The 26,158-nt window shown below is 38.9% G+C and overlaps 1 protein-coding gene across 1 annotated transcript in view; it reads left to right on the top strand.

Annotated features, from left to right (window-relative positions):
• Nucleotides 1-216: 216 nt before the first annotated feature.
• LOC106824475 (serpin B7) overlaps nucleotides 217-26,158 on the top strand; it is a 29,987-nt gene continuing 4,045 nt past the window's right edge. Inside the window, exons 1-7 of the mRNA XM_014830782.3 lie at nucleotides 217-337; nucleotides 4,909-5,094; nucleotides 12,000-12,050; nucleotides 12,882-12,998; nucleotides 18,014-18,131; nucleotides 20,915-21,057; nucleotides 23,922-24,068. Coding sequence (XP_014686268.1) covers nucleotides 4,927-5,094; nucleotides 12,000-12,050; nucleotides 12,882-12,998; nucleotides 18,014-18,131; nucleotides 20,915-21,057; nucleotides 23,922-24,068 — 744 coding nt within the window. The 5' untranslated portion in view covers nucleotides 217-337; nucleotides 4,909-4,926. The remainder of the gene's footprint in view (nucleotides 338-4,908; nucleotides 5,095-11,999; nucleotides 12,051-12,881; nucleotides 12,999-18,013; nucleotides 18,132-20,914; nucleotides 21,058-23,921; nucleotides 24,069-26,158) is intronic.

The raw sequence follows: 26,158 nt of genomic DNA, 5'->3' as shown, positions 1-26,158 counted from the left end.
ACCACTACGTGTGAATATCTACATACACTACATGAAAATGCTATGTGATGTTAATATCCAATTAAATAAAATTTCATGCTAAAATTTGGTTCACTAAAAAATATCTATTGACTACTTTGAATAGGATCTGTAGCTCATACTCCACACATTTCTTTTAGTTTGTTCTATAAAGAGCCTGAAAGTAATTGCATTTTGATGACATTATTTAAAACTTCCATGGTCATCATAAAAGGAAGTAGGGAGTGTCTGAGTCAGAGGCTTTAAATGTCAGAGTAACGCAAGGAAATCTTTCAGACTCACCCAACCAGCTGCTAACTTCCTCTATGAAGAGAGTAAGGTAAATATCTCTGAAGCCCACAACTTAACATCTAGCCAGACACTGCGTGAGAGACGGAGAGGGAGAGAAGGAGAGAGCTAGAGCAATGGCTGCTTCTCTGTAGCTGAGAGTCTAAACTCATCAAACAACACCAAAATTGTCGCGTGGTCCTGTTTGCAGCTTCTCTATTTTACATCTTGGCTACGGCTGACTGTATGTGGTGTCATGGGGAGAACGGCATGCACCAGTGTGCCAGGGATCAGAGACAAGTTGGACACTTCCTATTCCATCTTGGAATAGATAAACAGCCTTTGGGGAATTATGTACGATTTTATATTTCTAGTGTTCTTATCTAAGGCATTGCGAGTTGGAATATACTAATTTTTGAGATTAGAATTGAACTCTTTTAATCACACAGTGAGGTCCTTGTCTGATTAAAAGAAATGGAAAGATTTGAAAGTACTTCTGTAGAGGAGTAATTGACCTATAGCATTACATTTGACATTCATGATAAGAATAAAAATTAAGCATGCTCAATAGTAGTTATTCATTCTTCCCCAATATGTGTATTTAAGTTTGGTAAATACAGGTTTTTTTCCCCAATAATGTGCCATGAAATATGATTACTTTTCCTTGTACAGACAAAATTATCCTAAGATTAGATAATATTCTGATCAAACATTTAAGGCACATAATTTATCAATTAGGTGTAAGTTTAGCTTTATGAAATATTACATTATAATTTCAGGTTTTATTGAATTTTTTCCTTTTTTATGCTTTATTTAAAAATTATTTTTCTTGCTTTTTATTAAACTTAAAAAACTTTTAGTGAGAATATATATGTTCTTTTGTTTTGACACAAATAGTATGTTGACGATAAGAAGGAAGGGAAAAAAATTTCTTGGATTGAAATATACTGTATATAAGCAAATAAGCTTCAGGATCCCAAGGACTTTTAGATTGTCAAGTCTGATGTTTGGGATTTAAAAACCTTCATGAGTTTTTGTTAATTTGTGTTAACTTGAAAACTGTAAACTAATTACATATCTGTATATTAAGCTAAAATATTTATGTAAGCAATCTAAGACTATGGTATATTTTTAGTGAAGTGAAAAATTAAGCTAAAGTCAAGTTCTTTCATGATTTGAAAAGAATTTCCTTTCATTGTTGTGTCCAGACGACGCCCTAGTGGGTAGTATGGTAGTGACATCTTATTCTGTAGCTTAACGTAATTTATTTTCATTTTCAATTTCCTTTAGTTATTTAACTGGGACCCAAATCATGGGGTACTTATGGTTGGCTTGTTTGAATTTAGTTTATTTTTCTTGGTCCTTGTTTATTTTTATTTTTTTAAACTTGCTGAAAAGTAATTACAGGAGAAAGGAAAATCATAATTTTGGAACTAATGCTAATTTTTATTCATCTGTCAGTCACCTGATGGAATCTTGGGGTGTAAAACAAGTAATTCAGCCTTAAATAAGTTATCTATTTGCCAGTGGAATTCAGACTTTATATCAGAGGAGAAAATAATTTTGCTTTCATGTCTAGAACCTACAGTGCACCTGCATAGAGAAAGATAATAAAAACAATTATGTGAGGTGGAACATACTTTTTGATATTTATTTTCAAAGTGCCTGAACATGCCTGTAGAAGAACATTTGAGGATATATTATGTAGTGCCATTTATCATTTTAAAAATCATTGCTTGGGAATTTATAATGATCTAGGAAGGCCTTGGCTCATGTTTCTCTGTAATGATTATTTGTGTAGTGTGGTTTCTTTGCCATAAAATTTGCCTAAGCCATAAAAATATGTAGTCAATTGTCTGAGTGAAGGAATCTCAGTGTAGCTTCTCTTCTCTTCAATATATGATGGTAGTTTTGTGAAAAGTCACCAGGATGATTAAAAGATTAGAAAATGAAAATTTGTGATTATTGCTTAGAAAGTGATTTAAGGAATGATTTTTAAAAACATGAAAGGTTTTTTTCCCCCAGGAGGTAAAATTATAAGACATAAATTTGTAAAGCAACAAGAAGAATTGGGGCTTGACCCAAGAAAAATCTATCAAAGTGTGTTTTTGTACTTTGGGATATGATACTAGCAAGTACCTTCCCAACCCCATTGGACCACACGCAGGTCCCCAAACAGGGTCATTTTTAAGTGTTTCAGGTCTTAGTTTAAAGGTTCTAGCCCATGCTCTATTGAATATATTGAAATATACCCACAATCTTCCATTTAATATAACTTCTGCTGTAAATATTTGGAAAGGATTATTAAGATTTTGCTTTTAAAGTTACTTTCCTAAGAGTGATTAATTTCACTGACTATGATTTTCAGCAATCACATGAAGTCTTGGAAATTGTTTGAAGAAAGAGAATCTAGTACTCAATTTCTCCCTAAAGTTAAGGAACTTCTTATGCCACTAAATTTAATATAAAAATCAACTTATGCTTCAATTTAGTATATTTACTTGTATACTCATTAATTTCAATCTTATCATTTTTTTCATATTTTAGAAGCGATACTTATTTTTCAGATGTAAAATATGATTTTGAGCTCCTGAAAAGTTTGGGGACCCTAGGCACTGCCAGTATCACTCACTGGGTAATGCTGTCCTGCATCTACCAACTCCCGTCTCTTGTCCTCCGCCTCCTCCTTTTCTGGGAGGGGTGTATCCTATTGCTCCCATCACAGCTGCAACTGCTCTTCTCTTGGATTACATGGATTTTATATTGAATCAATTTGAATTTGTCTGGATAACTATTAAAAGAACATAGATGTTCTTTCTTGGAGTAAAGGTGTGTGGAGTGTGAACAATTTTCTTACCCTATATTCCCAGGGACATAACTGAGGAGAGGGACCTATAGTGAATTGAAAGTAGCTGAATTTGACCTTGAAAAATAGCATCGTTTATGGCCTCAAGCCTCAGTGATGTTCTCAGGGCTTGAATTCCAAAGTGCAGAATATGGATTCCTCAGGAATACTCTGGAAATGCCAATTTGTTGCCTTTTAGCGCAGAACAGATTATTACCATTTTGTAGAGAATAAGGAACGTAGAAGCTTCAATTCATTGACCCTCTACAATGGATCATGCATTATACCAAAGTTGTTTTTCAATTTTTCTTTAAACTCCAGCTCTCATTTGATAAAATAAAACTGAAAATGTATTTTAATGTCATTTGTAATTTTGAAAAGGCATTAAACTTTTGTGACTTCCACAAAGTCAACACAACAGCAATTTTAGAATTTTCTTTTTTCAAATCACACATATTTCCCTCCTCCTCAACTTCTTCCTTTTTTGCTCTGTGCCCTGATCTCCCATCCCAAATGCCTGGACATTATGGCGTGGTCCTCTTACAAGGGTACAAGTGGAAAGATGCATACCTGTCTGTCCTCTAAACTGATCATCTCACCGAGTAAGATGAAATGTAGAAGCACCGAGAAGTTAAAGACTTGACCCAGGTCACAAAACTATTAGCAACAGGCCTGGGATTAGGACTGAGCCCCTGAAGTGTCCATGACTCTTGGAAGCTGCCACACTATCAGGTGTGATACCACTGAATATTCAATGGGAGTAAGTTGGAGTATCCATATTAATTCACTTAGTCTGGGACAACTCCAACTGTGGTGTTGGGATCAGTTTGAGTATTGTGGAGAGAGTCTGTAGAGAAATACCAAAGCAGACTCCTGAAGACTTCTGTGGTGGTGTCCGCCCTCTATATTTCAGAAACAACATTGTCCAGAATTTGAAGATAATCTCACTTGCATCCTGGATTCTAAATTTGCTATTATATCCTAGGTTTGCTAGTAAGAGAGAGATCTCCGTGTTGGAGAGTCTTATATGTGTTCATGATACGTAATATGGTAATCCCATTTTCCAATCCAAGAAAATCAGAAAATGGCCTGGAAAGAATAAATACACTTATAGGACAAAGGATGCATCAGATTTGAAATTAGGACAGGCTGAAAAAAGTTAGCATATATCATTACTCTAAGAATGTGTAGAGAGGCTGTAACGGAGATAAAGGGTAAGAAAATGTGTTAAATCTTCAAATTTTAGTGTTTTTGTTAAATTACATATAATTTAGATAGCAAGGGCTAGAACCTCTTGAATAAACTGCCTAATGTGGTAATATATATTTTACTTTAAACAGCACTTTTGTGCTATTTCAGTTTAAAAATCTGGTGTGATTTGAGAAATAGTAGGCCCCACGAATTTGTCTGCTTAAGATTTGAAAACAGAACTATCAAAGGCCACTGAAGACAGAAATGTCACATTAAGGAGAAGCAGGAAAATGCACTGGATATGAATATGAGAGCATAGGCAGAAACTCTGAAAGACTGCACCAAAGAATTTCAAGGTAAAAAAAAAAATGAGTGTATCCTAGTATTGTTGCCAGAGAGACTTTTTGATTGTTGGTAACAAGAATACTTGACCAAAGGAAATTTTTCTTTTAGTTCTAAGTTATTTAATGGTTGCATCCGAGGTTGAAGAAATGAAGCTTCAAATTTAAAATATAGGTGAATATAAAAACCATAACAGTCACAGAAAATGTACTCAGAACTCAGTTCATTTTCTCGTTGTTCTCCAGGCTGCACTCCACTTCACGATGGCCTCCCTTGCTGCAGCGAATGCAGAATTTTGCTTCAACCTGTTCAGAGAGATGGATAACAATCAAGGAAATGGGAATGTGTTCTTCTCCTCTCTGAGCCTCTTCGCTGCCCTGGCCCTGGTCCGTCTGGGTGCACGAGGCGACTGTGCTTCTCAGATGGATAAGGTCAGTCGCGGTTGTACCACCACCCACGGCTTCTGCAATTAACCATTAGGGCAAATTGTTTTCCTAAGAGAATATTTTACTGCAGTGGTCCCATGTAATTGGAGACATCTCAGTGAACTCCTCTCCAGATGTGAAGGGGACACACAGCTGGCAGACAGTAGTAATGTTCCCAGAATTGCAGCTTTGGTTCTTTTCCTTGGTACAGTGCTTCTCGGAGTGTGTTTCCCAGACTAGCAGCATCAGTGTCACCTGCTGAACTTGTTAGAAATGCAAATGCTTGGGCCCCACCCCAGACCTGCTGAATCAGAAACCATGAGATGGGGCCCAGCAATCTGCTTTAATCAACTCTCCAGGTGCACCGCCAAGTTTGAGAACCACTGCCTGAATAGATACAGCTGAGAAAGATGAGGAGAACCAGACACCAGTGAAGTCCTAGTTTAAGCACTGGTCACCTGGGCACAAATGACATAATAGGACAATCCAGAAAATCACAGCCTACCTTAGTTGTCACCACCACCACCTTAACAACCACCTTTAGAAAGTGCTTATTAACTTACTCTTGTACACCGCACTGAGCCAGGCTGTACAAGGAAGTGAAATGGTCACGGTTGCCCTCCCTTCTCTCAGGAATTTGTCATCAAAATTCAGTAGCAGGAGAGATACCAGGTCCTGACTGCATGTGAAGGCCTTGATGTCATCTCTTTCTGCCTACTGATTCCTCCCGTTATTTTAGTTCATAAGTGAGTGCTGGAAGGAGCTTGCCCCTGTTATCACCTTTCACACCTAAACACTTGTTGACGATTATTTGTGCAGATGATTTAAGCTAGAATAATTCATTTCTCTCTCTGGGTAGCTCAGTGAATATTTGTGACTGGGAACCACCACAGAGTCTAATGCCATTTTTCAAGGAGCTGGAGTGGTTCACAGCCCCAGCCCATTGAATACCTCGCTCTAATGAGATGGTGAGAATAGCTGAGAACTTCTTCAGTGTCAGGCTCTGGGATAAGCTCTACAAATGTTATCTTATTTGTTGCTCACAGTAACACTGGAGTAGATATTATTAGCCTGATTTTATGGAGGGGTTGTCATTGCCACCTCTGTGCCAGTAAATGGCAGAGCTGCGATTCAAACTCAGGGTAATCGTATTCTAAAGCAGGATTTCTCAACATCGGCCCTACTGACATTTTGGGCCAGACAATTCTTTCTTGTGAGGGACTTGTCCGTGCATTGTAGGAGGGTTAGCGGCATCCCTGGTCTCTACTCACGGGATACCATTAGCGACCCTCTCCCCAGTGGTGACAGTCAAAACTGTCGCCAGGCACTGCCAAATACCCTCCAAGAGGCAGAATCATCCCCCAGTTGAGAGACATTTCACCTAAAGCCCAAAACTAAAATGCATCCCAAAGCAGATTATTGTAAAGCTTCACTTATTCTAAAGTCAATATTTTGATAAATAAACATAAAGCCTTTGAAAAAATCTAGCAACTAATAAAAATGTTTCCATTTATTAATAAAAATACATAAAGTTTTAGAACCAAGTGAGACAACTCAGTGTCATGGAAACAGAACACTGGTTTGGGAGCTGGAGGATTAGACTCAAATTCTGACCTTGGGAAAATTGGTTCATCTCTTGGTCCTCAGTGTCCTTACTTATAAACCGAGGGGGGTGATTTGATGATATTCAATGAAAAAAAATAGCTTTACAATTGTTCCCGTTCAATATGTTAGGCAATGATGGGTAGGCTTTACACCTGTGATGACAACTCGAGTTTCACACAACAGAAGACACAGCTATTTATTATTATGCTATTTCAGGTCAGGGGCATTTTCTGGGTGACTGCCTGGTGCAGCTCCTGAGGTTTCCTTGCCTGGATCCCTTGGGGGACCAGGGTCAACAGCTCACGGAAGATGAGTCACAGTGAACACAAAGAGATGCTATCCTGTGGAGTTTGCTCTTTTATAGTCATTGCCCTGCCAAAGACTTTTTATAATTCTTGCTATTATAACCTCCTACAGGAAACATGCAAGAGGAAAAAATAGCAACTATTAGACACAAAAACTTTCATTATAATTTATTTCTACAAATTTTTAGTCCTCTGCAAAATGCCTTCTTGGAAATTAATTTTAGCCCCACCCTACCATGGATAGTTTCTCTTTACAACATCTGACCCTTGACACCATGGGTCATGTATATTTTAGATAAATCCACTCTCAATCAATTTAGTTGTAATTCATGGTGTCCGTCCATATGACTCTTTGAAGCATTACCATGGACCAATTGTCTTTTTTCTTTTTGATTTTCAAATGGTCACAGTTGGGCCAGTAGAAGTCCCTTTAAATTTGTCCTTTTTAAGCAATCCTTCCAGATGACTCTAAAACATCTTCACTTTTTGACAAGATGTTTTGGATCTGTCGTGAATTTTTTTGGCTCAAAGAAGGGTCAGCTACTTTTACAAAGCCCTGGTTCCATTTCTCGATAACAGTATTAAAGTCCAGAATCCGCATGTGCAAGTTTCACTGGATTTAAAGTGGCATGGAAGCTGCTTGCCGTGTGAGTGAAAGAGCCAGAAAAGTATATTCATTTACAAGGTCATGTGTTCAAGTTTATATTTTTTTATTTAGCTCTAGCATTGCTGTGCTTTCTTATCTTGTTTTAATATAAAAGTCTTAAAAATTTATTTCCCTTTTTTTGAGCTGCCTGATCTTCTCTTCTCTTACATAACATTTCCATTGAAATAGAATGTCATACATTTTTTCAAAAATCACGTGTTTATATTATGATAGTATTTTAAACTTACACAAAATTGAATTTTCCAGAACACAATTGAGCTTTACCAAAAACATTTGAAAAAATAATTATTATAATACGCTACTTATTCTACCACTTCTGTGAGAAGTAATAGTTTGTAATTTGGCATGAACACATGGGTAGACGCCCATTGGGATGCAGATGACTCATAGTCTCTTTGTTCACCCTCTATGCAGTTATCCTGAAATTTCTTACATTGTATACACCAATGATTTTCCTTTTTTGTCATCTTCTGAGTATGTCATCAGTTATGAAAAAGAAAAATAAATTCTGATTTTTCTACATAGGGGCATCAGGGAATATGAAAACATAGAACAGCTAGCATTTTGAACTGTGATAAATATGCCCTTTGAGATTTTATTTAATATTTACCACATTTGAATATTTGCTAGTATCATTATTCATCTCTATTCCTGGTAGTTTTATTGTCGAATGTATAATTTCTTAGAATTTTTTAAAATATAAAAACATGTATGCATCACCTCAATATTTTACCAGTCTAGTTTACTAAAAGACAATTAGGAATGTCAGAAAAGACAACCAAATTAATATCAGAATCAAGTAAAATTAGAAATGATCAAAGAATGATGTTAAATATTTATACTTATTAAAGCTTTCTTCAAAAAGTTAGGAAGAATGACTTCTGGAGATTTATATAATTTTTATAATACCGTAGCTTGGGTTTCACATGAGCTAGCTCAGAAAAGACATGAGCATTTTTGAGTCTTGACACTTTGCCATGATATTTTATATTTCTGGTACATCCATATATTCATAAATACCAATCTATACAATTAAGACATTTTGAGGAGGAAGATTGGCCCTGAGCTAACACCTGTGGCCAATCTTCCTCTTTTTGCTTGAGGAAGAGTGGCCCTGAGCTAACGTCCATGCCTATCTTCCTCTATTTTGTACGTGGGTTGCTGCCACAGCATGGTTGGATGTAGGTCTGTGCCAAGGATCTGAACCCCTGAACCTGGGGCCGCTGAAGCAGAGCGTGCTGAACTTAACCACTAAGGCCCTGGTCTGGCCCCTTTAGGACTTTTTTTTTAAAAAGAAAACTACAAGAAATTTAAAAAGTTAGTCTGACTAGGAGGAATTTCAGCCAATAAGTAGGGAAGATTCCTTTTTTCTTGCGAGGCTTCACATTAATTACTAGGTTCTTTTTATGAGGTAGTGATTAAAGGTTTAAAACTCTGAAGAGCAGACATTATTCAAAAGGCTTTTCCACACAGCCATTTATATTTTACTCAAGATAATGTTACATAATGATCAATATGACTTCCAACATCATCTCAGCCTTCTCTTGGTCAAATTTTTCTCCTTGAACTGTTTCAAAGATCATACAATGGGACCCTCCCACCCCTCACCCCTCATCTTAGGAAGGAAAAATACAAAGGGAATACCCAAGTTCAAGGTCTGTGGACACAAGCTAGCCAGTGCTTTTCTCCCTTTTCATCTCCTACTGAGGTGATTGATGGTGATGACTTCCATTTGCAACTTTTCCTTTTTCATTTTGGGGGCAGAGAGGTAAACTTCATCTATTTTCTATTATATTGTTGCAAAGCAGCAAAAATGAAAAAACTATAATGACATAGTCCAAGTTATAAAGACTCATGCTTTTATTTCCTCCCTTTATAATAACAAAATAAAATAAATAATTCCATGGAAATGGGAGGTCCTTGTTGATCTTCCTCTCTCAGTGATGTTACCAACTCCGTTGTTCACCAACAGAGGAGTCATAGTCCCAATGAATTGACCACAAAACTGTGAGGCAGAAATGTTTAAGGACCTTGGCATATTCTACCCCCCAAGTCTATCAGTTGGGAAGAGATAACTACAATATTCTTTAAGGCATTGACAATCTTCGTGTTTGGCCAAGGCAAAATGAGAAAGAGGGCTCACGTTCTTCATGCTCCACAACAGCATAGAACTAGCGGATGGGCAATGACACCTGGGCTGGTGGTGCCTTGTTGCCTGCAAAGACCCCACTTGGGAATTTTAAAATGACTGCTAATTTGTATATCAAATTTGCCTGTTGACTTGGCCTTCTCTCTCACTCTGACTCATAATAATTATTATTGCAGATTAAGAGGATGTGGAAATTGGGGTAGCTTCCAATTCTCTGCGACTTATTAAGACTAATACTAACACTAATAATGCCTTTATAAGTTTTCATATCTCTTTCTGAGCTGTTCCACTTTCCCCTAGCCAATAAGATGGTGCTATTAATTAGACATCTGAAGCCTTGACGTTGAAAGCCCCCACAGAGGCACTGACAGCAACGCTGACCTGTTTAATTAAATCCCCATACATAATTTCTTTACCCAGTGTCAGAATGGTCCTTCACACCTTCTCCCTACCTATACTCCCCACTAGGGATGTGGTTCAAATATCGCACATAAGGTCCCATAAAGAAAACCTACGTCTTTCTACTGAAAATCCAACCAGTAAGATTCTACGAGTCACAAACTGAGACTGTAGAACAAATCCACCATTGCTTAGCAGTTATTTAGATCTTTCATACAATTAGCTGGGGGAATATAAGTTAAATGACTCCTTGGCTGTGTCTGTGTATTGTCCATCCACACCCAGGAGGCGGCACAGTTGCAGAAGTGATTCTCATATGCATAGTTCACTGTATCACTTCCTAGTAGAGGAGCTGTTTGAATCTCAGATTCCATAGACATAAGGGTCTAGAGAACTTCAGATGGAGTGCCAAAGAAAATCAAGACGTGGGTGTAGTAGCAATCATTAGAATATTGGGATTATGAAAGCCACACTGGAAAAGGAAAAAGCTCAAACTACTTAATCAAATAATTGCAGGGTCATAAATTATATCTCTCAAGTCCAAATTTAGCTTCATATTTGGAATTTCCTAGATATTCAATAACTACTTCTCCCTTTTATGTCTTGTTGCCTACGTAGTTAGCGCTAATCTTGCCTCCCACCTCATTAAACCAAGTTTTCACTTTTTTTTTTGTGAGGAAGATTGTTGCTGAGCTAACATCTGTGCCAGTCTTCCTCTATTTTGTGTGGGATGCCACCACAGTGTGGCTTGATCAGCAGTGCCATGTCTGTGCCTAGGATCCAAACCTGCAAACTCCAGGCTGCTGAAGTGGAGTACTTGAACTTAACCACTACACCACCAGGCCAGCCCCACAAGTTTTCATTTTTTATTTGACATTTTTTTAATAGCATGTATTGCAATATATTTTATTTTATTTTAATTTTTTATTGCAGTAACATTGGATTATAACATTATATAGCTTTCAGATGTACATGGTAATATATGTAGAATTCTGTGTAGATTACATCATGTTCACCACGCGGAAACTAATTACAGTCCATCACCACACACATGTGAGCCTAATCACCCCTTTTGCCCTCCCCCCTTCCCCTATGGTAACCAACAATCCAATCTCTGTTTCTATGTGTTTTTTTGTCGTTGTTTTTATCTTCTACTTATGAGTGAGATCATATGATATTTGACTTTCTCCCTCTGACTTATTTCACTTATCATAATACCCTCAAATTCCATCCATGTTGTCACAAATGGCCGGATTTCATCATTTCTTATGGCTGAGCAGTATTCCATTATGTGTATATACCACGTCTTTATCCATTCGTCCCTTGATGGGCATCTAGGTTGCTTCCAAGTCTTGGCTATTGTGAATAATGCTACAATGAACATTGGGCTGCATGTATCTTTATGCATTTGTGTTTTCAAGTTCTTTGGATAAATACCCAGCAGTGGAATAGCTGGATCATATTTGACTCTTTTTGATAGTTGTCTAGATTTAATCAGCGAGTAATTATTAAATGACTCCCTCAGACTGAGCAAACCGAAATAATTAAATGCATTTCATTTTGTAGCCATTGATTTATTAACTCTCCCAGTTTATGACACTGTCCCCAATGAGCAATCCAGATCCTAAGCAAGGCCATGGGGCAGCTGCACATTTCATTACTGCCCCGCATGCTAACAAATACACAACACAACTACTAGTGGTGAAGGCTTGACTTCTTGTTGAATTTCACCAGGTCCCTACTTGCTCAGCAGGACCTAACTGCTTTCCTTGCTCCTTGTTGTCAGATGCTGCACTTTAACACCATCTCAGGACGTGGAGACTCTTCTATTACTCAGGTAAAGACAATCTGTTCTTTTAGAAAAAGGGAATGTGAGACTAAATTTTATTTATTTTGAGGAAGATTGGCCCTGAGCCAACATCTGTTGCCATTCTTCCTCTTTCTGCTTGAGGAAGTTTGTCGCTGAGCTAACATCTGTGCCAATAGTCCTCTATTTTACGTGGGATGCTGCCACAGTGTGGCTTGATGAACTCTAGTAGGTCCGGGCCCAGGATCTGAACTTGCAAACCCCAGGCCGCCAAAGCAGAGCGTGAGAACTTAACCACTAGGCCACTGGGCCAGCTCCTAAATTTTAAAAAAATTATTGTCTTGCTGATATATTTCATTATGCTCTCTATCCTTTCAAAGCAAAGGAACATGTCTCATTCAGATGTCCACATTGTGGATATTTCAAATACAATTTTTGATAGTTTACTTGTTAATTATTAATATACCAACACATTACTTGTGTGTTGGCCAGATTTTGGCAAGATAAAACAGAACTAAATGTTTTGCTTTTGTCCTTTGGTATTTATAGCCAACTCATATTGGTAAAAGGAATTGTTTAGTGCACATATTAGGCACACAAATTAATTATCTTCTGTTAATAATTTTATTCTCAGCTTAATGGTTTATTTTAGTAAATCCTTTAATTATCTTTGATCTCAGACATTATTATGAGAAATGGGGAGAAATTGTAGACATATGTGTCATTGCTACTTTTGTAAGCATCATTATTTTTCAACTCTTTTATTATGGTATGATATACAAGTTTTATTTCACGTGTAAATAAGAGTACTCATATCTTTGGAATCCAAGAATAAATTTTTATAATTCCTTTTGATAACAGCCAGGACTCCAATCTCAACTGAAAAGAGTTCTCTCCGATATAAACACATCTCACAAGGACTATGAGCTCAGCATTGCCAATGGTCTTTTTGCGGAAAAAGTGTTTGACATTCATCAAGTAAGTGCAGCCTCCCATGTTAGAAGGTTATTTTCACTCTGGACCCTAGTCTTATTCAATCCACCATCTGAATAAAGGCTTGTACCTTTCTGCCGAGCCACACAAAAGTGATTTTTTTTTCTTGTCGCTACCAATCACGTTTCCTATTGTCTTCTAAATATCATCACTCTGTTTCCAAAAAACAACTTCGCTTCACCCGAGTCATCCCAAGTATTCAAGGCCACCAGACGGACAGGCTCCACAACAGAAGAGAACCTGTCCCCTAGCTGTGATCGACACTGGGGTGGGGGAGCAGACAGCCCATTTAGGGTTGTCCATGGGTGGCAGAGGAGAAAGTCTACCCATTTCTCCTCTGAGCTTTGTGTCTACTGAGATAGTTTGCATTCTCACTGCTGAGTTCTCTCTCTTCACTCCCTTTTTACTCAGCCATGCCATTTCATCTCTCCTTCCAGGAGCTACTTACTTATCTTTTCAGTAAGATCACTTATAAAAGAGTTCCTGGTAGGAGACACTGCCAGATAAAGTCAGCCATTGGCAGAGGAGCAACTTAGACTCAACACAGAGGTGGGGAATGGGTTCACTTGAGGTCATCAGACTAATTTTTAGTATTACTATATGGTATTTATATTATCAATTCATTCATTGTAGCATCCTGCTCCCCCTAAGACCATTGAGACCCAGAATGCCCTCTATGTGCTACTATGCTCATCCCATGCTTTGGACCCATCATTGCTGTGACAAGCAGAAGCTGGTTAGTACTATTTAAGCAGACACAGAGGCCATGAGTCTCTGGGCATGTTTGCTCTCCCGTTTAACTCTCCACTTCTCAGGTAGCTACAAAACTCCACCGCCTCTGTGACATCTCTGGGCTGATCTCCACTTGCGTCTTTGCCAGCTCTCTGTGTTCCACCCAACCATTATTGTTTCCTCTGTCTGTCACCCACTCAAATTCTTTGCCCCTTTCCAACACCACTCCCAAATCCTTTGACAGTCTGCCAATTATGAAGCATTAGGCCACTTTGTTTTTTAATCTTCCCAAAACAATCTTGCACAAGCTTTACAGGGGCCACCCTGTATATTCGGCCCCACCTTTTGTGTGTCTACTCCCACGCATACTGCTGTGTCCCTGAGGGACTGCTACCTCTTTTAAACTGGAAGTTGATGCATCTATCATTGCTACTATTTATAGTAGATTTCCATGTTCCTTTTTCTAGCACTCAGTGCAGGGTACCTAGAAGCACAATAAAGGTGAGATCTGATCAAAAATATGAAAAATAGAGATACTGCCATTTTTTTCCTCCCAAACATTTACAAGTACAGTTAGTTATTCTAAAAAGGACTTTTGATTAAAAATGTAACTATTATCAGCTTTCAATCATTCAGATGAATACAAAGATAGATAATCTCCAAACTTTTTACATTTTGTTTTATAACACTTTTTTTTCACTTACATTCGAATATGGAGAAGTCCACTGGAATTGGTGATGATAATAATAATACATAAATTGTCTTTACAAAAAGTATGGTATTGTAGAAGGACCAAGCCACCATCTCCGAAATCTTGTTCTCCTTCCTCCTCTAATCCGTGCTAAATATGCCTTGGATCAGACCTCTGTAAACGTTACTCCATACACCCCAATTCTTACCCATTTGGGGCAACTTTACTGTCCCTGTGGATGACTCAACTTCCCTCCTTACAATTTCCTGACCTTCGCTCTACACCGTTATAGTAACTGATGCCCAAGCCACACCCTGAAACTAATCAACACTCACAACTATTGTGCTTCTGAAATCTACACCTCTAGCTTCCCATTTTGTGGCCACATGATCCCATGGTTCTTACTCTTTTTATTTCATCCCCACTTTACCTGTTCTTCAACTGCATTGAGTTATTCAATCTCTGGAACTCTCTATTTTCTCTTAACTATCAGCTCTCTCGTAGCTTTATTGCCATACCAAACTACTATATGCATCCATTCCTTAATCACTCTCTTACCAACACCCTCCTTCCCCAACAAAGCCCCAAATCTGGATCAGTCCATGACTTCCCTCAGCAATTGTGTCTGGGCTACTATATGATACTTGTGGAAAGCCTAAAAGTGTGCAGTTACCGCTACAGCATCACGGTCTCCCATCCCAGCTAAACTTCCTCAGTGGTGTCCAACAGTGAACTTTTGTGTTCACACTAATTTCTCTCATTCTTCACAACAGTTATTGAAATCTCTTCTACTTTTCTCAATTTCCCAACAACCCCTACTGGCACCATCAGTTTCAACTAGGTCTGTGTCATGAACTCTAGGTCTTTTGATGCCTTAGATTTGTCTTGTTGCTCCTGGAGCGTGAGAAAGCCCAGTGTTGTAGGGGTCAAAGTCAGGCCTGGAAGCCACGGGATTTAGTGGAAATGTCCCCCTGCCCATTCTCCAGCACACAGCCTGCCTCCTGGAGTCGTCAGAATCAGACAGTAATGGGACATCAACTGCTGTATTTGGGTGGGTGGGCAGATGTCTGGGTCACCCAGGACAGCCTGAGATCCTGGGCGACACCCCTTTGCTCACCCAGACTACTGCTCTGGGTGTCCAGGGGTGACTGGTCAGAAGGAATGGGGAGGCTCTGCTCACTGCCCCACACACCCACTGCTCTTGGCCTGGCCAAGACAAGACACTGGGACTTGGTCTGAAATTCCGCAAATCTTTTGTCATGTGTGCCTCAAAAATAGAATTCCCAACTTGGGACAAGCACTTTCAACTTTTAAACTTTATTTCTTTTGGTATAAGAAAGTAATTTAATACTGAAATGAAAGTACATGCTGTAATATACACAGAATGAATATTTTACTTCTGGATAGGCAATTAGATCTTCTTAAAATGTAATGGAAGAATTTTCGAGAGACAAAGCAACAGGGTGGCTCTTAAAGGTGAGTAAATTATATAAATTCATAGAACAGATTGCATAGAAAGAAGAAAATTGGACTTGAATTGTCTTCTATAGCATTAGCTACCACCTCCATCAGATTTGGTAGAAGCATCACAGGTGTTGTTTAATTTTCATTGTGTTATCCTTGCAGGATTTTAATTTATCCCATTTCTGGTAATGCCATCTTGATCACTTGATTAAAGTGATGTCTGCTAGGTTTCCCTGCTGTGAGGTTACTCTTTCCCTTTGTTATTAGATATTTTGTGGGGAAGTGCCTTGAAGTTGTGTAAATATCCCAATCTTGATCAAACTATTTATTTACTTATTTATTTATGTCAATATGAATTCATGCTGTACTATTTTAGTCAAGGGATTATAATCCATTGTTATTATTTTCATGGTTAAATTACCCTTTCACTTTGGCTTCTGTGTTTGACACGTCCCCTCATTCATGGAACACTTTCTCACTTTCTACCATGAGATATTCTAATCTCAACTTCTTCTTTTCCTGCCTCAACCCTAGAATCAGCCATTTCTCCAGGAGCCTTAGTTTCTTTTTAGGGAAATGCATGCCTGTATTTATATGAATGTTCATCTCTTTATTATATGAAGTGAAAACTATGAGTTCACACTGATGTCTCCAATTCCAGTCGGACACCACAGGGTTTGCTTTTTGTTTTCGCTCTATACATTTGTAACTCCCTTCTCTAACAGTGAGAAAACTGGCTGCCATTATCTTTATATACTTACTTATTTCACCAATTCCCCTTTACATATCTCCCATCACTGAAGCTGTTGCCCCTCCCAATGCGGGAACACCTTCCTCATCCCATGAGAGATCTGCCTGTCCATACCAGGCTGCTCCTCCGTGAGTATACCTCCTCTCTCCATGAAGTCTCCCACACCCCACGATGGTCTGCTCCTCCACAGGATGTCCTTCTCATTCTTTTGGGCTTTGACACCCCATATAGATGCCCTCCTCATTCCATTTAAAGTCTAACACCCACAGGAGGCCATTTCTCCTCAGGGGTGCCTCTGGACTTTGCCTGGGCTCCAAATTCCAGAGCTGAGCCTCCCTGACAAGGAGATGTGCTTTTCATCTTCCTTGGCCACTAATACCTTGTGTTGAATCACTCCTGGATATGAATGGTCTCCTCACTATGGTGGGGCTCTGCTATCCATCTCTACTACTGTGATCCTCCCTACACTGAGATGAATACCTACCTAGATGTGCCCTTCCTAATCGTCTTGAGTCTGAATTGTTCAGGAAGGAAATGCAAGGGAGAAGGGATAAAAATGAGCTAGTTTTACCTTCTTAATATGTCTCTAAAATTAGTTTCATCTTCCCCACGCCCCTGGAAACTGCCAATACCTCAATTCAGGACCTCTTCATGTCTCTCAGGGTAAACTATAATGACCTTCTAACAAGTCTCTCTATTTCCAGTCCATTTCTTCTCTTCTGATTCCTGAGTCACTTTATGAAATTTGAGAACTAGGGACATTCCAGGTAGAAGGAATGCTGCTCAGAGGCCTCCAGAGAGAGAAGACACATGGCACTTCACAGGCTCTTCAGGTAGTAGGCTATGGCCAGAGAGTAGAGTATGAAGGGGGAAAATGGCTTGAAATGAGATCAGCAGATCAGCAGAGCCTGGCAGGCCAGGTCCAGGGCCTTGGGCTTTATCTTAAGTCCAAGAAGTAGTCTTGAAGGGTTTTCAGTAGGAAGGGGGTGACACAAGTAAAGGGGGACTAGTTAGGAGGCTATTGAAGTATTTATGGTGAGAAAGCAGTGGTAAAGCGAAGGAGGTGGGCATTAGTGGTAATCTCTGTTAGTCTCCCCTAATACACTTCAAATTAATCTAAATTACAACAGCGTGGTTGCTATGCAAATTCACCTTCAAGTTCTCCAGCTCCCCTTCCAGCCACATTTCCATATTTCTAACCATCTTGCATCATCTTTGAAGCAGGAATGAGTCCTTGAGTAAGGTGGTGGAAATGAAGAGACAAGTTCAAAAACATATTTCTTATATGCTTAGTTGGTGGTGATTTGTAAATACAAGACCTGTATATCACTTACAGAAATTGTATATGATTTATATTTATAGAACTATACTGAGCGTGCTGAAAGATTATACAATGCCAAAGTGGAACGAGTTGACTTCACAAATGATATAGAAGATACAAGATATAAAATTAACAAATGGATTGAAAATGAGACACATGGTGAGTGCAATACCCTATTCTTCTCCAAAGTTTGTCAGTTAATTGTGACAGTTGAGAACTGTCACTTAAAAGCTGGCAGTGTTTTGTGAGACATATGAGGGACAGCTCCTCTTAATTCAAAGTCGTGGTTGCTGTCATTTAAAATTGCCTTAGTATTTGTCCACAATGTGGTTTTGAGTAATCTCAATAATTTGAATGCTTTATAACTTTCATAAATCTTGTCTGTTACATTATCTCATGTGACCGGGGAACAATCCTGTGAGACAAATAGATTTTACTATGACCATTTCATAAATTAGTGACAAACTGAGGTAATTTACCCAGTTGACCTCAATATCTTACACCTGGTTAGTGAACAAAGACCAGGAGTGATTTATAGGACACTATTTGCAGTGACCACACCATAGTATTTCATTCTAATGACAAACCCAATGTTTTACTCTTCCTCCTTGGACTAAAGAATTTTATTAAGATTATGACATCGTACTATCTTTGAAATATATTTTTATATCATTGCTTCATCTAAATGATGTCTAGTTTATCTTTCACTTTAAAATTCTCTTCATTTATCAAAATAATATGTGTGGCAAAGGTAGTACCTTCCAGAAAAAATACATCTCTTTATTGGTAAGTCTCTTTCACAATCAGAAACTCAATTCCAGCGAATGTTCTAGATTAGTACTAAACAAATAAGGGAATCTACTCATTGTCTTTTTATTATTCAACTGATTCCAAAGCTAGTCAATTCTGTACTGAAGACTTAGCCTTGATTTATGCTCTGAACAATATACGTGTATTTGCTGAGTCTGGCTCTGTCTCAAAAATACGAGATATGTGACTTGCATTCATAAATGCAAACATTCAACAGCATACAATTAGTCCTGGGAACAAGAATACAGTGTCTCAGTTTTTTCTTTGTTCATTCATTCATCGTTACATCAGTAGGGGGTTACTTTGACCTTTAGCCACCACATGTCTCAGATATACTGTTCGTAAATCAAGAGAAATTATGCAACGACTTTTCTAATAACTGAGTGGAATTCTCTTTTGTGTTTAGTATTTAAGGGTATCGGATTACTAATACTGTTCTCCATTGTCTCTGTTATTTATTTCTCTTTTTTACTTTCTCTTGCAAATCTGTGTATAATTACTCTCATTTTGGTAAGTATATGTTCTTAATACCCACTTAAGGGAATGTTTCAAAATGCTGCCAACATTCCACAAACCCACATGTCCATACACTACCACAGCCCATCCTTTTGGAAGTCAAATTTGATGCATCGTGACTGTGCCCTCACTTGTCTTCCAATAAATTCTGAACATTTTCCATTGCCTTTAGGATAATCCAAAATTCTTACCAGACATTCAAGTTTCTTCATTATCCGGCCCCTGCCTCCGACCTTTCCAACCTTACTCCCCCTAACGCATAGGAAGGAGTTAGGATTTCTCGGAATACGCTTTACTCGTCCAGGCTTTCATGTCTTTGAATAAACAGTCCCAGCTGTAGGGAAGTTCTCCCCGCCCCCATCTTGCCTTCTCCTCAAGCAGGTGGCCCAGTCAGAGTTTGATGCCCCCATCTGTGCTCCCACAGCACACTGAGCACATGGGTTTGATACCAGTGTGCTTCAACTGTGTTTGGTTGCCGCCTCCCCTGTGCTGGACTGTGAGCCCGGTGATGACATGGACTGTCTTTCATTGTTGTGATTCAAGTATCCAGAAGAGTGCAGGGCATCTACCAAAAATCTTGTTAAAGTGGAATAAAGGAAGTAATCGGCCCTTTAGACAGAATGGAGTTAAATCACATTTGGAGTGCTGTGGCTTTGTCAGTGCAGTAAAGGCAGCTTGGTGCCTACCAGCAGGGAGGGGCTCTGGGAACTGTCTTCCTGGGTTGGAATCCTGTTGCCATAACTTTCTTGTGTGAAGTTGCACAAATTACTTAACCTCTCTGTGCCCCAGCTTCCTCAACAGGAAACAGGAACAATAATAGTGCCTACCTCACAGGGATTTTGTGAGGAGTAAGCCAAATATCGCACATAAAGGGTTTAGAAAATGTTGGACAGAGTAATTGCTCATAGATTATTACTAATATACTAATTATGACTGTCAACGAAAAATAATCCATAACCAATCTGTAAATGAAAATTTGGGTGAGTTTATTCTGAGCTTAAATCTGAGGATTATAACCTGGGAGAGTCCTTCCACAAAGGAACAGAGCACTCCAAAGAAGTTGGGGTATACAGGGTGGTTATATACCCTCAAAGAGGATGTTTCACATATGATTGAAATGTCCCTTTTACAATAGTCACGAGGCTGCTCTGTCAGCACAGCAATTGATGGAAATGACAGATAGGTCTGCTGTCTCACTGAAAGCCGCAGGGTGGCAGGTGTGTTGCCTCGGGCTGGGCAGTCACAGATGAGCACTGCAATCGGTTCCCAGCCTAAAGAAAGATGCTTAATCTTTAAGGAGATGCCAACGTTGGGAGGGGGAAAGAAGTTGCACCTTTATCTCAAGGGCCTTTGCTCTTGCCATAGGGAATCTCTAAAGCAGACATACAAGGTATGCTCAACGGCCTCGGTCAGGCTCTTTTGGAAATACAAGGTCAGGTCGAATTAGGTTTACACAAAATGGTTTCCTCATATACTCCAATATATCCTGTTACTTGCCATTTTTATTTGTCATGATTATAATTTCATGTGATAAGAAAAATATGCTCATTGGTCTTTTAAAAATTTTTTAATATGAGTTAAAAAATTATCATGTTTTCTCAATTTATTTTTCAAAGGCAAAATCAAGAACATCTTTCATGAAGGCAGCCTGAGTTCCTCTGCTGTAATGGTGCTGGTGAATGCTGTGTACTTCAAAGGCAAGTGGGAGGCAGCCTTCGCCAAGAGTGAAACCCTAAATTGCCATTTCAAATCTCCCAAGGTATGGAAATCTATTTAATTTGGGAAGTTTTTTGTCAATAGCATTCCTTTGCGGAAACTGTGGTATTTATATAGATAAATGCTGGGTTCACCATTTCTTTACTCATTTTTAATACTGCATTACCAATACTATACCATCAATTGCTTATAAAACTAACTTTCTGTTGTCCTGCTAATGCAGGTTATAAAACACAATGAGAGGTAACCTATAAATGGATATTTTAAAAAATATATTCAAAATTGAGAAAAGTAATAAAGTATGAGTTTATTTTAAGATTTTCCAGTTTGGGGCCTATAAGAAAATGTGACAACAGCGTACCTCTTATTTTTCGTGATTCTAACGGTGGGGTATACAGTTAGTGTCATTCGATAGCAGTGATTTTTCCTGAGACAAAGCAGGAATGTGTTTCTTTTGACAAAGGAAAAATTATGTTTGATAGAACTGTACATTTCCAAGTATTGGTTGTATCTGTTTCTTCCTTTAATTCTTTTTGATTTAAAACATCTTAATCCAGCTTCATAAAACATATATTCTTGTTGTTTTACCAATTTGTACATAATCGTCTTAGTACAGTAGAAACATCGAAGGCCCTGGAGTCAGAAATCCTGTGTCGGGGTCCTTGCCTTGCCTCGTAGAAGCTGTGCTGTCTTAGGCAAGTTCACTTAAGCACTGGAGACCTCCTTATCTTCACAAGCACAATAAAGAGATTCCTTTGATCCACCTCTAAAATCTCTTTCAGTCACTCAATCTTTAATGTTGAGGGACAGAAATTCAGATTTGACTTTTAAACTTTTACTTTTAAAGTGGAAAATACTATTGAAAGGTACTTTCTGCGTTTTCCCACATCAGAAGTTTTAAACACAGGAGTGCTGGGAGCTGATAGAAATCAAAGATCCCTGAATGAGTGATGAGAGGAGAAATAAAAGGCCATCTAGGCAGGCTATATCTGCAGGTATGGTGATGCTTTGGGAGGAAGGCCAAGACACTTGAACAGGGATGAGGATGACCTTTAGGCTGGCTGAGGTGGCTTTGAGTGAAGCCAGCCCCAGCCCTGTGGTGAGTCTGTCGCTGCAGGCTCCTAAGGAGAGCCTGATGGAGCAAGTTTATAAGGTAGGTGTCTCTGCGGGAACAAAGAGAGGGGCACAAAAATGTTTTGAAAACTGTATATGAAAAAATAACATTATGATAAATCCTAATAAAACACAGCTCTGTCTTATAGAGACATTTTCTGTATAATGGCAATAGGAAGCATATTAGGCAGTACTAGAATTTTGGTGACTGTGGCTGGCATTGTTAACTGAGTTTGGAAGTGAGTTTTCACTCCCCACTCTATCCTTCAACTCCTCCTCCAGCAGATTGCATCTGCTGATTCATTTCCATCAACGAAGATGAAGCATATCTATCTCTTGCACTGTTTGTGGGGTTTTTATTCCTCCTAAAGAAGTTTTTCCTTAAATAACTATTAATATATCATAACTATTTAAAATAACTTTCCTGCCTGTATTATATTCCTTATAGTACAGATGTAATATATGGCTTATAATAGGCTTTGGAATCTATATCACTGTGGTCAGTTTTGGTTCCATCACTTTCAAGATTGGTGAAATTACCTCTTCGCTAAAAAGTCTAGTTTCAGTTTTTCTCCAGCATGCCCCAGCTGTGGGATTCTCCCCTTACTCTGGTGTGGTAATGAGATACTGTGGCTGTGACATGCCAGCCCCTATTTGTACCAGGCTCAATTCAGCTGATCTGTCTCACTAGGCAGGTGCCTTTTTTCCTTCACTGTTCCATGTGCGTTCTTTCTGAGGTTTGGCTTCTCAGTCAAAAAGGACAACCTTTACAGAGGGAGAAGGATATTTGGTTCAAACACAGATAATTACTTATCCATCCCACCCCCACAGAACTTTCTGTCCTAAAGGGAAACATGACAGGAAAGATGGCAAGTTTGCAGAATTACAATCCCTTTTAGGAAAAAGATGGTTTATGACACCTGTATGGTGTTTCCAAATCTACAAATGGTATCCTGAAGATAAGAGCTACCGCGGCCGGACCGGTGGTACAGCGGTTAGGTTCCCACATTCTGCTTCTCAGCGGCCCTGGGTTCACCTGTTTGGATCCCAGGTGTGGACATGGCACTGCTTGGCACACCATGTTGTGGTAGGGGTCCCACATATAAAGTAGAGGAAGATGGGCACGGATGTTAGCTCAGGGCCAGACTTCCTCAGCAAAAAGAAGAGGATGGGCAGTAGTTAGCTCAGGGCTAATCTTCCTCAAAAAGAAAAAAAAAAGAGCTACCACTGTGTTTCCCCCAAGTTAATTTGAGGCTTATCAAATATTCTGTAGTAATTTTTTTAGTTTTACAAGACCTCATTCTTAAATTGTGTAATTTTAATAGTACTAGTCTGTATTTTACTTCTCATGAGAGAAAAAATCTATGGCATTCATTTTTAGTTGCAATGCTATTTAATAATTATTCATTACTTACTATATAGACATTTTCAGATAAAACACTAAGTGCAAGGCAATGTTCCAAGTGCTAGATATGTTAACTCACATAATCCTTAGAAGAATCCCATGCAGTAGAGACTATTGTTACCCCCATTATATAGATGAGGAAATGGAGGCATAGAGAGGTGAAGTAACTTGCCCAAGGTCACACAGCTGGGGAGTTTTAAACTCAGGCAGTTAAACTCAAAGTCTGTACTTTTACCACTGAGATGTGCACCAATGCAACCACTATTCACAACATGTCAGGAAAAACCTACAGGATCAACTGCACAAAACTAAAGCACTTTTCTTATTCTACTTGGTCAATAGGTGAAATAAGGTGGGCTAATAAACAATTTTTGTGACTTCATTTTCAGTGTCCTGGAAAAACAGTCGCCATGATGCATCAAGAACGGAAGTTCAATTTGTCTGTCATTCAGGATCCATCCATGCAGGTTCTCGAACTCAGATATCATGGCGACATAAGCATGTACATAATGCTGCCCAAGAGTGACATATCCCAAGTAAGTTACTACTGTCACTCCCACGATCAGGGATGATTTTAAGATGCTGTTCATTGTGTTTTCATTCTTCAACTTTAAGATTTCAGGTTGTTGGAATATTAGAGACTTACCCACTTATTCGTTTATTTGAGAAATATTTAAGGAGTACCTACTACATGCCAGGCATCATTATAGATGTTGAAATTGACTTACTTCAGTTTAGCATCATTTTAGTTGAAAAGCTGTAAAATTGGAACCCTCTCAAATATCAACTATGGAGGGAAAAGGGCAGGAGTGTAGGTCTTCTTTTCCCTTGGCCATGAAAACAATCTTTCATGTATTATTGAAATTTGGGTAGATTAAGCATCTTCAAGCAGGAAAGGTATGATGGAGTTTTGAAGTCCAGTCCTTTGAGAATTAAAATGCGTGGCCTCATTCTGTGCTGCTGTGTCTCTAGGAAAAGCAGAAGGTAGGCACTGCCCTGTGACTGATGTAGCAGGAGAAACAGAGCAGCACAGTGCGAGGGGCGGGCAGAGGCAGCCATGCAAGTCAGACATCATCACCATATCCCAGATCCTGACATTCCTCTAGGCCTTCTTCCTCTCCTCCCCGTGAATTTGGCCACCTGAGTCTGCAGCCTGCAGTCCTGGAAGCCGAGATCTCATCTCCCTTCTCTGTACTTCCAATCAAAAGGAATATTTAGTGAGCACCTAATATGCCAGGCCTTATTCTCTGCACTTCAGTTATACTGTCTCATTTGATATGAACAGCAAGTGATCTGTCATAAGTTGGCATTCTACAGTCTGAAGTACGACAATATAAAATATTGGTACTCAGATTAAATCAATAATTCACTTGATAATCTTTATAACAATCAGATTTTAGCACACATCAGCTATTTTAACTCCAAATAATCTGCAATAAGAGAAAAAGTAGCCCAGATAGAATAAGCAGGAGATAAAAGATAGATTTGTTCTTGCTCTGAGTTTTTCTTCTTCTCTAACAGAGTGTCCTATTTGAGTATCAAATTAGCATAAGTCTACATACCTACATAATCCTACGCAACTAAATAATGATGAGGAAGTTGGCTCTGGAGTGGGCTAAATGAGAAAAAAATTCTGACTCAGAATAAAAAGTTATTACAGATTAACCACAAACTGGATGATTTACACACAGAAAATTTAAATTAGACTAAATTTGATTATATAAATGTAACTCCTTGATAAAAATGCAAGTCAGGTTTAATAGCTGTGAAGAGCTTTTTAGGATTCCAGTGAGCCCGAATTTGAGAACAAAAGTCCATATATAAGACTTATAAACAAGGTACATAAAAAATCTTCCCATTATAAGTCTGGAATAATTTATGATCAATTCTCAGTATTCAGGAGCTGGTGAACTCAAGATGTGAATCACTTGGGGGCAGCAATGGTGTTGGAGAGAGAGGTGTGGGCTCTGGCTGTGTAACCAAGGTTTCTAGCTGTGCAACTGGGGCACACTCCCCTACATTCTCTTGAGTTTCAGTTGTCCCATGTGTTGAGTAGGAGAGTTGACTTGGATCCAAGCCTCCCGCACAGTGTGGGTGACTGTGCTGGGAGATATTGATCACCCAAGACCTTGAGGTGAGAGCTCTGAGCTCCTTGCCTAGGGTCACCTGGGGTTCCATTGGTTTACTCCTGCACTCTGGTCAAGCATTATCATTTTCCATGTCTGTCGTGACGGGAAAATAGTCAGGAAACACTGATTTAAAGGACTTCTGATTTAAACACTGATTTAAAGGCTCCTTTCTCCCTGTGATGGTCTCTGACTCCCGAATTCCTTCATCTGTCCATTCTTCCTCTTTGGCCACATATGTTCATATGTGGGTAGAGAACAGAAGTGCCCTGAAATACAGATAAGCCACACCTTGTCATAGCAGAGCAAACCAAACGTGATTTATTAAAGAGCACTTGAGCTATTTGTTTTAATAATTTTCCATTTCCAGACACCTCCAGGACCCATTCATATTCTTACATGCAAGTATCCGGGAGAGGATAATTATGGAAAACCATCCTTGTTGTTGTTGTTTCAGCTGTTTCTTAACCAAGTGGATCTAAGTTGCCTTTTAAATATCT

This window comes from Equus asinus, chromosome 7 (genome assembly GCF_041296235.1).
Source record: "Equus asinus isolate D_3611 breed Donkey chromosome 7, EquAss-T2T_v2, whole genome shotgun sequence".
In the NCBI taxonomy this organism is placed as follows: Eukaryota; Metazoa; Chordata; class Mammalia; order Perissodactyla; family Equidae; genus Equus; species Equus asinus.
The sequence above is the reverse complement of the archived record's forward strand: the minus strand, read 5'-3'. Positions and strand labels throughout refer to the sequence as shown.